The 16,363-nt window shown below is 44.5% G+C and overlaps 1 protein-coding gene across 1 annotated transcript in view; it reads left to right on the top strand.

The window, feature by feature from the left end:
* The window catches only part of OBSCN (obscurin, cytoskeletal calmodulin and titin-interacting RhoGEF), a 319,253-nt gene that overhangs the window by 255,366 nt on the left and 47,524 nt on the right, over nt 1-16,363 (top strand). The window contains exon 93 of the mRNA XM_069095842.1: nt 13,558-13,779. Within this exon, the coding sequence (XP_068951943.1) occupies nt 13,558-13,779 (222 nt within the window). The remainder of the gene's footprint in view (nt 1-13,557; nt 13,780-16,363) is intronic.

Genomic DNA, 16,363 nt, shown 5'->3' with positions numbered 1-16,363 from the left:
AGCAGTCTTCTTTTCTTAGGGATCTATAGAGGTCTTTTCTGCTACTGACCTGAAATGTTCAAAGAATGTTCCTTGTTCTTAAGTCATCTTTACTAGTGAAAGGAGAGAGGACAGTTTAACTTCCTTCTTTCCTTCCTCTCTCTAACCTGGGACAAAGCACAATGGAAAGTAAGAATGGTAAGAAGAGAGGGTATATACCCTCCTATATTTTTCCAGGAAGACTGTCTCTCCTCTTCAGCTATCTTTTTCTCTTTCTCCTTCTTCTCACTTCCTAGCTCCCCAAAAGCCCAGGAATGGAAACTGAGTAAGATGGAGAGTTTATTCTATCATATCTACAGAAACCTAGGCTATCAGAACTGGAAGTACTTAAAGGTCATCTAGGATTGATCACAGTATCAGGAGCATGGAGCTGGAAGAGATCTCAGTGCCCATCTAGGACAACTCTCAACATCTTAGGGGTCCAAAGGAGTAGTTTTGCTCAAGGTCACACAGCTAGTAAATTCACTCTACTTTCTATGTAGTCAAAGTTTTTCTAGTCATCCAGTTGGTTGATTGAATCCTTTGGGGGTTTCCCTGAGCTTGGTTTTTATCTTCTATAGGGAAAATTCTTCTCTAGAGAAACTCATAATTCTGTTCTGTTCATCATAATTTCTCCTACTTGAATAGTCTACAACTTATAATGTGCTCTGAGGCACATTATCTGACTATGTCCTCATGAAAGCTTTATTTATCCCTGTTTTATACATGAGGAAACTAAAACCCAAAGAAATCAAGCAACTTGCCTAAGGTTATACAACTAGTAAGTGTCTGAGTTGGGACTCAAACCCAGATCACTCAACTTCCAAACCCAACACTTTTTGCAATGACGCCATTTTAGTCTGGTGTCATACTTTAGAAACTATACCACCTTCTACAAAGAGAAAATGGTCTCTTGTTTTGGAGAGCTCCTTTTTATGCCCTGTGCTTTTCCAATGGGCTATGAATGTAAGAAAAAAGATCCTACATCTGTGATACCTTATTGACCAAAGGCCCTGTAGACTCACAGAATGTCCAAGTGAGGAGGGGCCTTAGAATACAGAAGATCAGAGCTTAGCTATGACTTAAAACATGAAATGTCAGACCTGGAAGGGGCTTTAGAACACAGAATGTTAGCATCTCAAGGGACCTTACAGCATGGAACACAAAATATTAGAAGTGCAAGATATCTTAGGGCAATAGAAAATGAGGACCTAGAAAGAGTTTAGAACATAGGACACAGAAAGTAAGAGATAAAGGGGGCCTTAGAACATTGATTATTAGCATGCCAAGAATATTAGAGCTGAAAGGGACCATGGGACAAAGAATGTCAGAACCTGGTCAGGATGTGGAACATAGAATGTATGAGAGTTTTGAGATACCTTAGAACACAGAGCATATAATGTTAGAGGTAGAAGGGGTCATCTGGTTCACATGCATGTGACATACACCCCAGTTATATAGATGAGGAAACTGAGGCCCAGTGAGGTCAATGATCTTCCCAAAATCACACTGGTAGTAAGGTAGAGAGCTGGAATGTGAACCCAGGTTTTCCTAGCCCCAGTCCAATGCTATTTTTCCTGTACTGCATTAATAACAGATCATACACCTCTGGAACTTAATAGTTTATAAACTGTTTTCCATAAGGCACTCCTGTGAGGTAGATAGTACAAAGATTATTGCTCTCATTTTACATGACTAGCCCCACACCCCACAGTCGGTGCATGTCAGAGTCACCAAGGAGCACTTTAGAACCAAGAAAGCATGATTGGGATGACTCATGCTTTCCTTCCAGTGTCCTTGGATCAACTTAACAGTTAGCTCAGTCCTCTTAGCTTTGGCCTTTCTTTAACCCCTTGCTGTTCCTACTGTTTTCTTTGTAGTCACCGAGCAAGAAACTAAAGTGCCCAAGAAAACCATCATCATGTAAGTGCTGACGTTTTCTTCACCTCAGATTTTGCTGTGCTGTCTCTGCATGCTCACTAACCCACCCGCATTCTCCCCCTGCCAGCCTTGCAAAGCCCTTGCCATGATGGCCTGGTCATGTGATGGGGCAAAGAAGAACAGCCTGGAGTCACCTATCTGCAGGGTGGGACTGTGTGCCAGGAGCTCCCCCAAACGATCCAGCCTTTCTCTGGGCATTCTAGAGAGGCAAAGAGCGAGGGTGCATCGGCCAAATGCATCGTCCTCCTTGTCATAGAATCTCAGAATCACACGTTATGGTCTCCCAGGAGCTTAGAATCACAAAATCCTTTGTCTCAAACTGAGAAGCACTCAGAATCATGGAATCTGGGATTTTTGAAATTATAGAATTTCAGAATCACAGACTCTCATAGCTAGAAGGAACCTCAGATCATTAGACCAGAAGTGCCAGACATGTGGCCTCCAAGTCAACTCCCCAGTGAGGCCAGAGCCATATTAAAATGTAACTGGGAAATATTTAACAAAATAAATATACCATATAAACAAAATGATGTTTTAAAACTAAATCAGTATGCAGCCAGCAGGGATCCTTAGATGCTGATCAATAACTCCCATTTCTATTTCAGTTTGACAGCACTGATATAGACCAAATATATATATACATACACATATACATATATCTATACATATATACACATGTGTGTATATACATATATATGCATACACATATATATGCATACACACAAGTTCTGTCTATAATATGCCCCACGTGGTGATGGAAAGCTCACAGCCCCCTGAAATTGCCCTTTCCACTTTGGGACAGCTCCATTGGTTAGAAAGGTTTTTTCCTTATATGGAACTGAAATCTATCTCTTTGCAACTTCATTTACTCACAAACGAACATCTTTACTATATCACTTTTCTGCCTTTAGACTCCAAATGTGCGTTAAAGTCCTAGAGCCCTAGCTATTTAGAAGGAAGAACATAAAATGTCAGTGCTAGAAGACAATCTGATCCAAGTCCATTTTACAGAAAGTTAAACTAAGACCTAGAGAGGAAAATGACTTGCCCAGAAGGTGATGTGAGTCAGTATTGAACCATTCAGACTCTCACTCGATCTCCCTTGTGACCAAAAGCACATGTCCTTGAAATGGTCCATGGTCGTAGAACCTTCTCCTTTCCTTTCTTCCTTGAGGAGAAGAGGTTGCCCATTGCCCAGGCTTAGCCAGATTGAGACTCTCCAGGCTGTGAAAGACCCCTTGGCCACATCACTGTTTGGAGAGTAGGAAGTTCTTTGGCCTGGTTACAATGGTTGTCTTGGACTTGGGATCCCATGGAGTTGGTCATTGCTTCCCAAACTCCTTGGTCTTTAGATCCAACTGTAGGATGTCCCAGCCCTCTTTGATACTCTCTGGAGTATCTTAATGATGAGCCTGGTCCCTCTGGAGCTGACAGTCATATGGTCATGTTCTTAGGGAGTGGAAGGGACCTGAGAGATTGTCTAATTCAATGCTCTGTTTTATAGGCTCAGAATAGGGAGATGACTTAGATCAGAATCCTAGACCATCAGAGCTGAAACAGAGCACCGGGCCTGAAACAGAGCATCTCAGAATTCATTCAGAGGAAACTTGAGGCTTGGGAAGTTTAAGCATCTAACAGTAGATTGTCGATTTTTGTTGTTCATTTGTTTCAGTTGTGTCCCGCTCTTCATGACCCAATCTGGGGTTTCCTTCACAAAAATACTGGAGTGATCGGCCACTTCCTCCCCCAGTTTATTTTATAGATGAGGAAACGGAGGCAAACAGGGTTAAGTGACTTGCCCAGGGTCACACAACTAGTGTCTGAGGCCAGATTTGAATTCAGGAAGTGGAGTCTTTCTGACTGCAGGCCCAATTTTCTGTCCACTGCTCCACCTAGCTGCCCCAAGATCATGAGTCCCTAAGAAAAAGGAACCATTTATCAGTCAGTCATCCTCTCACCCTACAAGTGCCTGGGACCAAGTCACTCCCTAATCCAGTGGGAATTCCTGTGCCTGAAGGAGGGTCTCAGTTATTCTTTGCATACAACAATCAGGTCTGGTCAAATTAATTTAATTCAACTCGATTTTTAAAAATGTCTACTATATGCAAGGTACCGAGCTAGGTATTGGATATATAGAGACATGAAAAGGAAAACATTCTTATCCTCAGGAAGCTCACATTCTACTGAGAAGCCAAGAGGGAATTCCAAACCTGGGATAGCGGTACAGAATATGAAATCCAACAGTTATTAAGAACCTGCTATATACAAGGCCCTTTGCTCAGTGCTGGATATATAAAGACATACAAACATATATACATACATGCCTACATAATGCATATATAAATACATACATATATATATCAACAATTCCTGTCCTCAAGGAGCAGCAAAAGATATACATAGATAGGCAAATAAAAGATAATTTGAGGAGTTAACTAGCATTAATTATTAGGAGTGGGAGACTTTCTTGTCTTAGATAAGGAAAGGTTTGTCATAAGAGGTGGTGCCTGAGCTGATTCCTGAAGGAGGCTTACTATTCTAAGAGCAGAAGTGAAAAAGAAGTGACTTCCAGGAATGAAGCCTTCCTTCCCTCTGGTGTCCACCATGACACCACCAGTGACAGTGGGGTCTCAAATACCAAGGCTATGAGAAGTCTCCTTGGAACAATTCAGTTTGACAACTATTTATTAAGTGCCTACTGTATGCAAGGAGCTAGGGGACACAAGGACACAAATGAAACAATCCCTGCCCTCAAGGAGATTACATTCTACCCATGAGTTGGTAATATTGACAGTGAAAACTATCAACAGGAAGGAAGCCTTAGGCATGTAAAGGAGGAACGCAGTTGAATACATAGATTGCCTATTTTAAGATAATTCTGAACATTTGATTTGAGCCCATTCATAGCAATTTGTAGAAGGAATGAAGAAATTGAATGTAAAAGCTTCTAAGCCTCAACAACCTGACTCTTCTCCCATTCATTTACTAATATTAATTTCCACTTTTTTATCTGGAGAGGGCACAGAGGTAGCAAGGAAAGCAAGACTTTGAACACAGCTTCTCTGATTCCAGGTCCGTTGTTTTTCTTCCCCATAATTATTTCTGCTAACGTGGGCTGAATGGTTTGCAGCCCAGTGGTTCTTGGTTCTTGGTTCCTCTCTCAATCATAATTCTAACTCCCATTCCTATGGTGCTTTAAGACTCAAAGCATTTTCCCCACAGAGCCTGTGAGGCAGGGAGCACAAGGATTATTGTCCTCATTTTACAGTGAAGGGATCCAGGTGACACAGTGAACAGAGCACTGGCTTGAGAGGCAGGAATACTTGAGTTTGAATCTTGCTTTGGACACTGGGTTGTTGTCCAGTCATTTCAGTTGTGTCCAACTCTTGGTGACCCCATTTGGGGTTTTCTTAGCAAAAACACTGGAGTGGTTTGCCATTTCCTTCTCCAGTTCATTTTACAGATGAGGAAAGTGAGGCAAACAGGTTATGTGACTCTCCCAGAGTCACACAATTAATAAATATCTGAGGTTGAATTTGAACTCAGATCTTCCTGACTTCAGGCTTGCAGCTCTATCCACTGTACCACTTAGCTGCTCTTTAGCTGAGTAATGTTGGGTAAGGCACTTTACCTTGATTTCCTGATCTAGAAAATGAGGAGGGTTGAACTTGATGGCTTCTAAGGTCCTTTCCACCTCTATTATCCCATAATCCTATGAATGGAGGCTCAGAGAGGGTTGAATGAGTGCTCATGAGACCTGGATTCGAGTCTTGGCTTTGACATTCACTAGGCAAGTAATGTAACCCCTCTGAGTCCATTTCCACCTTTGTAAAATGAGGGGTTTGTACATGATTAGGTCCTATCCAACTCTGACCTTGTGTGATTCTTTGATTGTATGAGTCTCTGCTAATTATTAATAACCAGAAGTGAGGGAGGGCATGACACAAAGAGCTAGGTCCAAATATACCTATTCTTTTGGGATCCATATTCCTGCACTGAAGCCGCCATATTGGAAAGAGCTGGACTGTGAAATGCACTGACCACAAACTCTAAGGACCATGGAGTGATGTTGCCTGTCTAACCAGGGTTCTAACAAAGACTGCTTGTGGAAGTGGGAGTTCTGTATGTCTGGGGAGTTTCTCAGCCTACTCTCTCTGCTCACCAAACTAACATTTCATTTATCAACAATGGCATGACTATGTTGGTGGATGAGGGACTTAAGAGAACTTTTTCTGTCTCCGTTTCCTGCTTCTTTGCCGGCCTTTTCATCATCAGAGAAGAGACAATAACCACAGTAGTGAAGAGTCCCAAGGGGAGACAGCGGACATCCCAGAGCAAATCTCCCTCTCGCTCACCTTCCCGTCGCTCAGCTCCCCAGACACCAAGGCCCAGCATGCTGACTCCGGAGCCGCTTTACTCTTCTGCAAGCAGGCAACAGGTCCTGAGGTCAGAGTCTGAAGCTGTGAGGACAGCTGTCATCCCAGAACTGTACGTCACTGAGTTTGGGGGTCACCATGCAGCAGCATCCAGAGCCACCATTGTGGAAACCAGAGTGGGAGAGCAGAGACCCAAATGGGTAGAGGTGGAAGAGATTATTGAGGTCAAAGTGAAGAAATCTGACCAGAGGAGTGCTTCTCCATCTAGGCCAGAGAAGGACCACTCAGGAGTGCTAACTTTCACCCTTCCCAGCCCAAGGTCCAGACCTTCCCCTGAAGAAGACCCCAACACAAATAACTCTAACAACACATTGATGGCCCAAGCTAAGTTTTCCTCATCCACCAATGATCTCTCAGATAAACCTTCTGATATAGTTGGAACAGAACAGGTGGGAACCCTGGAATCACCTGAAGACCTCAGCTTTCCCTGCAGCTCTGATGAACTCGGCAATGATACCCATATTGTCGACCCAGCAGAATGCCAGAGCTACCTCTTGGAGGGAACTGGAAATGACCCTTTAGTAACTGTTTCCCCAGTAGAGGCCTGTGTTGGAGAGTCCCTTGTCTTTTGTTTTGAGACTGGTGATGCAGGAAAGGCTGAAGTTGCTCCTTTCCCAGAAACGCCTCAACTAGAAGCCATTGACTCCAGTGAGCTGCCCAGCTCTTGGGTTGCTGAAGAAGAGATGGTTACTGAGAAGGACCATGAGAGCCCCATGATACAGGAAGAAGAAGAAGAGAAGGAAGAGCAGGAGGAAGAAGAGGACAGGGACACCATTATAACTGATGAGCTAGTACAGCAAGATGTGATTAATATCCAAGGCCGTGACACCAAAATCCTCACTCATAACGGCAAAGTATTGACGTTGGCAGATCTTGAGGATTATGTTCCCCAGGAAGGGGAGACCTTTGGCTGCAGGGATCAGCCCCCCACTACTACTGGTGACAAACCCTGTGAAATCTCTGTGCTGCAGACTGAGATCAATGAGCCTACAGTCGGTCAACCCATCTTGCTCAATGTGGGACGACCAGTGTCTCCAAAGCCCCCTCCAGGCTTCTTCAGCAAATTCAAGGAACATGTTCCCCAGAGTGCATTTCTGTCAGCATCCAGGGTGATGGGGATGCAGACCATGGGCCCCACCAATATCTCCTTCCATGTGAGTGAGACACACGTGGCAGCCACACCCAGGCCCAGCCCAACAGATCCTGCACCAGTAAGCGTAGGTGCTTCTCCCGTTAACCAGCCTCCCTTCTCAGTGAAACCATCCTTCTGTACCAAAGTCCAACACTCAGTCGACCACAGCCAGCCCAGCTTCCGGACGGAAGTGTCTGCTCAGACTATAAGCTTTGGTACTGTTGGCGAGACAGTCACACTGCACATCAGCCCAGATAGTGATGATGCTTCCCAGAGCTGAGTATCCCTAGAACATGGCCCACCAGACTCCAAATCAATTTGCAAAAGGTTACGTGAAAGAGGGTGGCAGGAGAGGGCCATTCATGAAAGCACAAAGGAATGGGATTGGGAAAGCAAAGTGAAGAACGTCTGTATGAAACCATAGAAGGACAAGGACATTTCCAAGCATCAATGGGAACACTCCACCTCTACTCACGCAATTGATAACTACAAAGCTTCAATCGCAGCCAGCGCACATCATTCCATAGTGAAATGAGGAAGGAAGAAAAGCATCCTTGATCAGCTGAAGAAGGACACCATGTTTGTACCCCAAACATACACAGCCTATGTGTGTTGCAGGGTACAAAGGTGACTTTCTAAGTTCTCCCCTGGAAAGAATTTGAGGGCAAATGTCCCCTTCCAGCTGTGCCAAGGAAATCAGGGCATCCTCATGTTAAGTGCCAATCAAATCGACAGGCATTGACTGAGCTCCTTCTGCATACCTATCCCTATCTCTTGCTAACTGTTGCAGAGTTTCATGCTGTTTACGTTTCTAATGGCTGGTATTACTCTCCATCATTTTGAGCCAGCATGCCAAAGCAAAACTGTCGTTCATGAACCTCTCAAGCTTGTCATGTAGCTAAACAGCTTCCAAGCTTGAATCCATTCATCAGTTTTCACCCATACCTCTGCAGAGTCAAAATGTATAAGGGTTGCTCTTTTAAAAAGCTGTTGTTTCAATGAATGAATACACTAATACGTGGGAGCCAGTATAGTCTAGTGAATAGAGTAGAGGACCTGGGACTCTATTCAGGCTCATGAAGTGACTTTTGGTGAGTCACTTAATCTTTATGAGCCTTAGTTTTCTTTCTGTAAAATGGGGAGAGTCATGCCTTCTCTCCCCACTCCACCCCCATTCCTACTTCACTAGAACAGTGGCCATAAGGAGCTGAACATCTTGTGGGGGGAAACACATCCTGCAATATTGAAGGACAAATTTCCTAGGCTCTGGCCTGAAAGCCCCTCAGTTACTTCTGACCAACTCTTGAGCTGAACACCTCTTTCAGAAGAAGTCCAACATGTACAGTTCCTGGTCACTTTGGCAGTGAATTCAACCAAGTGCCTTTGCTGGTTTCTTTCTTCACAATAGAAACTGTTGTGAATGAAACCAGGACTCTAAGAAGTGCTAAGAAAACTCTCTCCATCAAAGAATATTTAAAGAATTTGAATGTGTGAGAAGTCAAAACGAGTAGGTGTGGTTCTTTTTTCTTCCCCTCTCTGTTCACTAAGGTTATGCATTTAACAATTAAAAAACCAAGAAACGGATATGTTTATCAGTTATGTTTATCAGAAACACAATTGCTACCTGACCCAGTATTACTATATAGAGCTGCTTTTAGGTACATAGGCAAGGATTGAGGGACTCTTCTCTTTCCCTGGAGTAAAGGAAGCCAAGACAGATTCTGACTAATTCTTAGAGGCCAACATGGTTCGTCCTACTCAGAGCCAGGAAGGGAGTCACTCTCTTGTTCTACAAAGGTCTACTTGACTTTAAGTACAGAAGACTCATCTCTCTCCCTCATTCCCCCAACCAAGGTGCGCCCCCCCCCCCAAAAAAAAAGTTTCCTGCCTTTTAGTTAGAAGGTAGAAGGAATTCCCCTGGTGCATTTTAGTGAGTATGACCATCCCCATGATGCCTGGCTGTGTTCTATCACAAATTGTCTTAGCTACCACCCCTTCTAAGATACACTTTCATCATGACTGGGACATTTCCAGCACCTTATTTCATGGATCTGTGGTTTCATCATTGTGGATGGTCCTCTCATCTGCACAGACTCCTAACCTCTCCACACAGCAGTAGATAGGCTTTATGAGTCGCCATGGCTGAAAGAATCCATCCCATGGTGACCAACCCTCTGAACTCACATAGGCTAGCTCCTGGACAACAGCTATATAATCTGTTGCCAGTGTTAGTTCATATTCGCATATGGCCACAAACCATGAGACCCAAGAATATGTACCAATTCTTGATCTGTCCCAGGGAAAAATCTATCTTCCTACAAACACCTAGGTAGCTCACTAAAAACATCACTGTCCAGCCCAGTATCACTGTCCCTCCAGCCTTCCTGGCCCCACCAGTTTGCCTTATGATCACAGTTGATCATTTGCCCCAGATGGCTTGCACCAGGTATAGGCTAGGATGAAAGGGAGTCTGGGGGGAGGGGGTAGCTGGGAAGAAACCATTCTTCATTTAATCCCCTTGCTTTGTACAGTATAGTTCAAGTGACCTTGAGACAAAAGAGACTGGCTAGGAAGATGGAAATGGCTCCCGGAGGTTATAGATCCTTCCCCTCTTCTGCTCCCCTTATGGGTTGGTGGGGGAAGGTTGGAATCAGATACTCCATGGCACTTGGAACGTTGGGCAGCAAGGTACAGTAGTAATGCCTTGCTTCACTGTTTACTTACTGCATTTGTTGGCATTGATACAACCACATGCCCTTGCCAACTAAGAAAACAAAGAAGTTTCTTGTGAGGCTTATAGGTCTCTTAAGTGATTTCAGGCTTGTGGCAACACCTCATAGAATTACAGAATCTTGGGCCTAGAAGATACCTCAGGGAGAGCATGTTGTTCTTACTTAGCTAAGTGAGAATCTGTATTACAAAGCACGCGGTCATCTGGCCTCTGCTCAGAGATTGTCATTTGCACCGTCTAGTGGAAAGAGCCCTTCCTTCTCTTAGGTGCAGAGTCTTGTCTCTGCTGTTTACTCCCTGTATGATCTTGGATAAGTCCCTTCCCCTCTCTGAGCCTCGGTTATTCCTCATCTGTAAAGTGAGGGTAATAATACATGCACTACCTACCTCACAGGGTTGTTGTGAGGAAGTCATTTTGTAAACCTACAAGTGCCATAGAAATGGAAGCTATTATTATTATCATCATATTACCTCCTGAGGCAGCCCATTCCACTTGAGGACAGCTCTTATTTTTAGAAAGGTTTTCCTCCTACCGAGCTGAAATCTGCCGCTTCTCACCCACCACTCCTGGTTCTGCCCTCTGAAGCCAAGCAGAAGGAATCCAATCCCTCTTTCATTTGACAGCTTTTCAGATACTTGAAGAAACCTAAGGGGGTTACTCTCCAATAGGACTAATAAAAATGGAGACTATGGGGGAAGGGGCTGCCGTGCTCTGATCCCAGAAGCCAGTGCACACGGCAAGGGGGAAGAGAAATTCCAGCTTCTGGAAGAGAGGGGGAGGGAGGGAATAGAGAAAAAATGCAAAGCTGTGATCTGATGCTTGATCTCGTTTCAATAAATGTCCTGCATCCTTTGTCCCTGTTTTTGGCTCTTTTCCCGATCTCTCCACAGAGCAGCTGCTATTCCCAGCTGTTCTTCAAGCCACAGAAAATAGTGTTTCAGTCTCAGTCCAAGCAGAGTGTCTCACTTGGGTTTCCAGCATTATCCTCCTAATTTCCCTACATCAGTCCAATCACAGAGGTCCAATGATAAGGCTTGGCCCAGAGATAGAGCAGAGATGGGGAATAGGAGGGATTCACCTTGGTCTAGTGAAAAGGGTGCTGGGCTGAGAGTCAAGAGACCTAGGTTTGAGCCCACATCTGTCACTGTGTGACCTCAGGAAAATAATTTTTTAGCCCTAATTGACTCATCCTCATGGATGATGCCTATCTTTCCTCCCTCATGAGAGAGCTGGAAGAGAAATGTTTCTGGAAACGCTGTGGAGATGTGAGATGTTATCACTTTATATTCTTTTGGCTAAAAGGACGTTAAAATTATCTAGTCTGGTGAGATCAAACTCTAACAGAAATGGGCCACTAATCCTTATATAAGGATTCCTGTGGGCCATATGTTGAATTAGTTTTAAAAGTGGATCTTTATGTTTTATTGTGTTTTTAATTAAATTTATTAAATATTGCCCAATCCCATTTTAATCTGATTTGGACCCATCTGAAAGTGTTGTGAGCCACGTGGAGTCACTAGCCAAGCATTTGACACCAGTCTGGTCCCTACCACAGCCTTTGGTTCAGCCTCCCACATAAACAATACTAGACTGAGACAAGTCTTCCCAATTTTAAGATTCTCCAATTTGTTTGGGCCTGTTGTAGCTAAATAAAATGAATTGTTTTTAAAAGGAACAGAATAGGTAAAAGGGGTAGGGAGGATTGTATATTTAAAAGATAGGCAGTTAGGTGGTTCAATGGATAGAGCCCTGACCCTGAAGTCAGGAGGACCTGGGTTCAAATGTGACCTCAGACACTCACTAGCTGTCTGACCCAGGGCAAGTCACTTAACCCCAATTGCCTCCAAAAAAAAATAATATGCTCATTTAAGGAAATCCAAGAACCAGAAAAGAGAATCAGTCCACCAATCAACAAGCATTTATTAAACTCTTCTGTGCTAGGCATAGGAGATCCAAATACAAAAGTAAGTCGATCCCTGCCCTCAAGGAATTTATATTCCACATAGAGAATACATGTTTAGGGAAAAATAAATATGAGCTACATACAAAAATAAATGAACACAGAGTGATAGCAAGAGACAATACCAATTCCAGGGATCAGGAAAGTTTCCTAGAGAAGGTGGCTCCAGTTGAATCTTGAAGGGAGCTTGGGGTCCTAAGAGGCAAAGGTGAGAAGGAAGAGCATTGTAGGCACACCTGAGGGACGGCTGTGCAAAGGCAGGAGAGATATTGTGTAGAGGGAGGGCTTGTGTTTGTCCTTCGTTTCCAAAGAGGACCATGACATCAGGGAGATGCTAAGGATGCTGGCTTGGCTGGAACATTGAGGACATGTGAGAAGTAAGGTGTAAAGCAGCCTAGAGAGATAGGCTGGCCCCAGGTTGTGAAGGACTGTAGAAACCAAATGGAAGGGTTTCTATTTTATTTTATTTTTTTATTTTATACTAAAAGCAGTGTGGGAGTCGCAGTGGGAGTCACAGGGGGTGGCTGGAGACAGGGGGATGACATAATCATACCTTTTCATTGTAGCAGCATGTTTTCCCCAGGAGAGGGGATTAGGGCACATCTTACCTAGATGAGGTTTTCATGTCTTCTGGTGGAAAATTAAATTAAAAGAGCAACTTTCTCCATGCCTAGTATGGCTAACCATTAAGCTGGAAGTGGGGGTAGAGTATGGCTGTCACTTTGGGGAGGGAAAAGCCTGAGCAGGGGGGATTGAGCTTTATTCCCTGCTGGAAAGCCATACCTTCCTGGTGACAGTTATCCCAGGGACTTCTTTCCTTTTAAAGCATTGCCCTGACCAACCTCTCAGACTTTCCTGAGATCAAGGGGAGGGGGGTGAGCTTGGAGCTAGGAAGGACCTGGAAAAACCAAGGGGCATCACCCTACTCAGCTGTTTGTCCTGAGTCATGCTTGAGACCAGGGCCAGTGTTCTGGAAGGATCACTAGTCCTGTGGAAGGCAAAATTTCAACAATCTGGCTGAAATGGAATTGGATAGGGAGCAAGAAACGTGGGCACCAACTCCAGCCCCTGCCCTGAGACCCAATGAGGACCTTCGCCTCTGCTGTAAAATGCAGAGTTTTGATAAGGCATTCTCTGCTTCACTTTTCCACCTCAGCTCAGCCTGAACATATTGTCCTTTGTGACTCCAGCAAGTCCCTGACCATCCCTGGGGCCTTGGCTCCCTCCTCCTTAAAATGAAGGAGGTGACCGGAACATCCCTAAGGTCCTTGTGTCCTCCAGTGTGGCACCTGTCTGCTTAGAAGGTAGGGCAAACCAAAGTTCTTGTCGTCATTCTTAGGAAAGGTCCCATCGCAGGCCCCACTGGAGGAGTCTGTCCGTGCCTCCCTTGAACGTGCTGACCAGGAGATCCAGACTGCCTTGAGGAGGCTGGGAGATGCAACATCACTGGGCCCAAGCTCCGAGGTCCTTTCCCCTGGGGGCTCTTTTCCTTTGGACACCGAAGGCAGGCCTGTGACCGTCCAGGAAACAGGCACACAAACCCAGATTGGGAGAGACCAGGGTAGGTCTGCTGGGCCCTGGTAGGAGGCGTAAAGACAAGTGAATGGCTGGGGCCCTGGCAGGATGTTTACCCTGTTTGCTCTGGGAAGAACAGACTACTAACCTTTGTGGCTGTATGTATGTGGATAGCCCTGTGGCTGGTATAACCATTGTCCTTATAAGCCATGTTGAATTCAAGGTGGTCCCAGGGCATCATCTCACTTCCTACACCTTCTCTCATTTTAATCTCACAGTCGCCCTCTGAGGTGGGTACTGTAGCATGATCCCCTTTTCATAGATGATAAAACTGAGCTGTTGTTATTTTTAGATTGTTATTTTATTTTATTTCTTCCTGGGAAGAAGCTGTGAGTTCAATTTAGGCTCCATTTACTTCACGACTTTACAGAAATTTATCAAGCACCGGTTACATGCAAAACACAGGAAATCCAAAAGTAAAATACTTTGGATAGAAGCTCATTGAGAGCAAGGTCTTTTTTCCTTTGCACCCCCAATGTCTAGCAGAGCATTTTATTTATTTATTTATTGCTTTTTTGGAGGGCAATTGGGGTTAAGTGACTTGCCCAAGGTCACATGGCTAGTTTTTGTGTTAAGTGTCTGAGGCCGGATCCAAACCCAGGTCTTCCTGACTCCAGGGCTGGTGCTGTATTCACTGTGACACCTAGTCGCCCCCAGAGCATTTTACACATAGTAGGTGCTAAATAAATGTGTATTGAATTGAATTAAATGAATACAACACAGACCCAGCTCTCAGAAATGATCCAATTCATGTAGAGAAACAAATGTAATCATGTTAACCTCCTGTTTGAAATCTAGAATAAAATACAAATTCCCTAGCCTGCATTTTAAAGCCCTTCATAATCTGCTTCCTTTCCAGATTCATTTCACATTTCATCCCTTTATATTCTCTGCATTCTGGTCAGACTGATTTATTGGCTATTCCCCAAACTGAAAATTCCATCTCTCACCTCCATAAGTGGAATGTACTCCCATAGCTGCTACCTCTTATACTAAGCCATTCCTAACCCTCCAGGCATTGGCACTTCCTTCCTATTCAGTTTATCTTATATGATATGTGTCTGTGTTGTATTTCCTCCAGCAAAACATAAATTCCTTAAGGAATTCAGTGAGTGGTGGGGTCAGGGAAGGCTTCATGAAGGAGATGGTATCTGAGGTGGTCCTTGAAGAAAGGGAATCATTTCCGTGGATTTCTGTGTTCTGGATGTAGGAAATGACCTTCACAAATGCACCTATGTAGAAGGAAATCTGAGACCTGGGAAGCATGTAACCCAGTTTAAGCTGTAACATAGAGTGTATGGAGAGAAGTAAAAAGTGATACATGGAAGCTTGAAAAAAAAAAGTCAGGAATGAATAAGCTTAGAAATCCAGGCCCAGCCATAGAATCAAGCATCCAGGGATGTCCATCCCTTCCCTGAAATACCCCCAAGGTCTCCAGAAGAGTTTGAAGAGTTGGGTGGGCCTAAGATGCCTCGGATGTTAAGGTCATTTTGATAGGCCCCACTCTAGGTCAACCCAGGACTGGGAAGGGGGGCTCATTTCACCCCACTGACCACAGGAAAAAAATAAAATTCTTGCCCTAGATAACTACCAAACTCACCCATCCAGAAAAGAGTTCAGCCTTCCCATCCCCTGAGACCCAGCCTTAGCATATTGGACAGATGGGGAACCATGTGTGCTGAAGGCTTTTAACACTAACCACCCTGCTTTCTTAGCTTACCAGGTTGGGCTTCTTCTCCTTCCCTGGGCAAGCAGCCCCCAGCCTCCCCTATCCCCTTGCTGCATGGGCTTTATGACTGCTGTTTGCCTCCCAGCTCAGAGGCCTTTTTCACTTCCTCCAGAGTTCCTGCCTGTGTTCTGGGTGAGTGAGGTTGCTGGAAGTCTAACTTTCAGATTAATGGGGGTGGGGGAGGCTAATCAGTTTTTGTTGCTTAGATTTCCAAGATGACACTGATCTTCCATCTGCAAGGATCCAATTGTTATCTGTTAAGGATAGGATTTCCAATGGGAGGGAGAAATCCATCCTCCTTGTACCTTGGCTGAATTAGTCGATGGTTGTCCATCATGAGGAAGGAAGTTGAAGTAATGCTACATCCAAGGCCTCAGCATCTCCTGGACAAGCTCCTGCATCTTCTGTTGTTCATGCACAAACATATCCAGGCCCTCAAGCCCCTCAGAGAGAAGTGTTAGCAGAGGGGACCAGCCCACTTTGGTGCTGCTACAACTGGCCTTATTGTGTAAAAACCAACAATCCAGTGGGGATGAGGGATGAGTGGGAGTTGGAGGTGGGGTGTAGGGCTCGTTGCAACATTCACATGAATAACTATAATATAAAAACTAAATAGACTGTGCTGAAGGCAAAGGAGAAATCTTGCCTCCATCCTCTCTCCTTTCCAGTCTCTCCTTCAGACTACAGCTAGAATAATTTTTCTTACCCATAGATCTGGTATGGACCAAGTCCAAACTCTGTCCTTCCCATGCTACTGTTGGCTCTTTCTAGACCAGTCTCATATCACGTGGGAAACCAGTGACCCTTTACTGCACCAGTATCATTAGGGGAATGGATGGAC

Source organism: Petaurus breviceps, unplaced genomic scaffold (assembly GCF_028583685.1).
Source record: "Petaurus breviceps papuanus isolate PSGF00001 unplaced genomic scaffold, PetGlider_PUasm1.0 227, whole genome shotgun sequence".
NCBI lineage: Eukaryota > Metazoa > Chordata > Mammalia > Diprotodontia > Petauridae > Petaurus > Petaurus breviceps.
The sequence above is the reverse complement of the archived record's forward strand: the minus strand, read 5'-3'. Positions and strand labels throughout refer to the sequence as shown.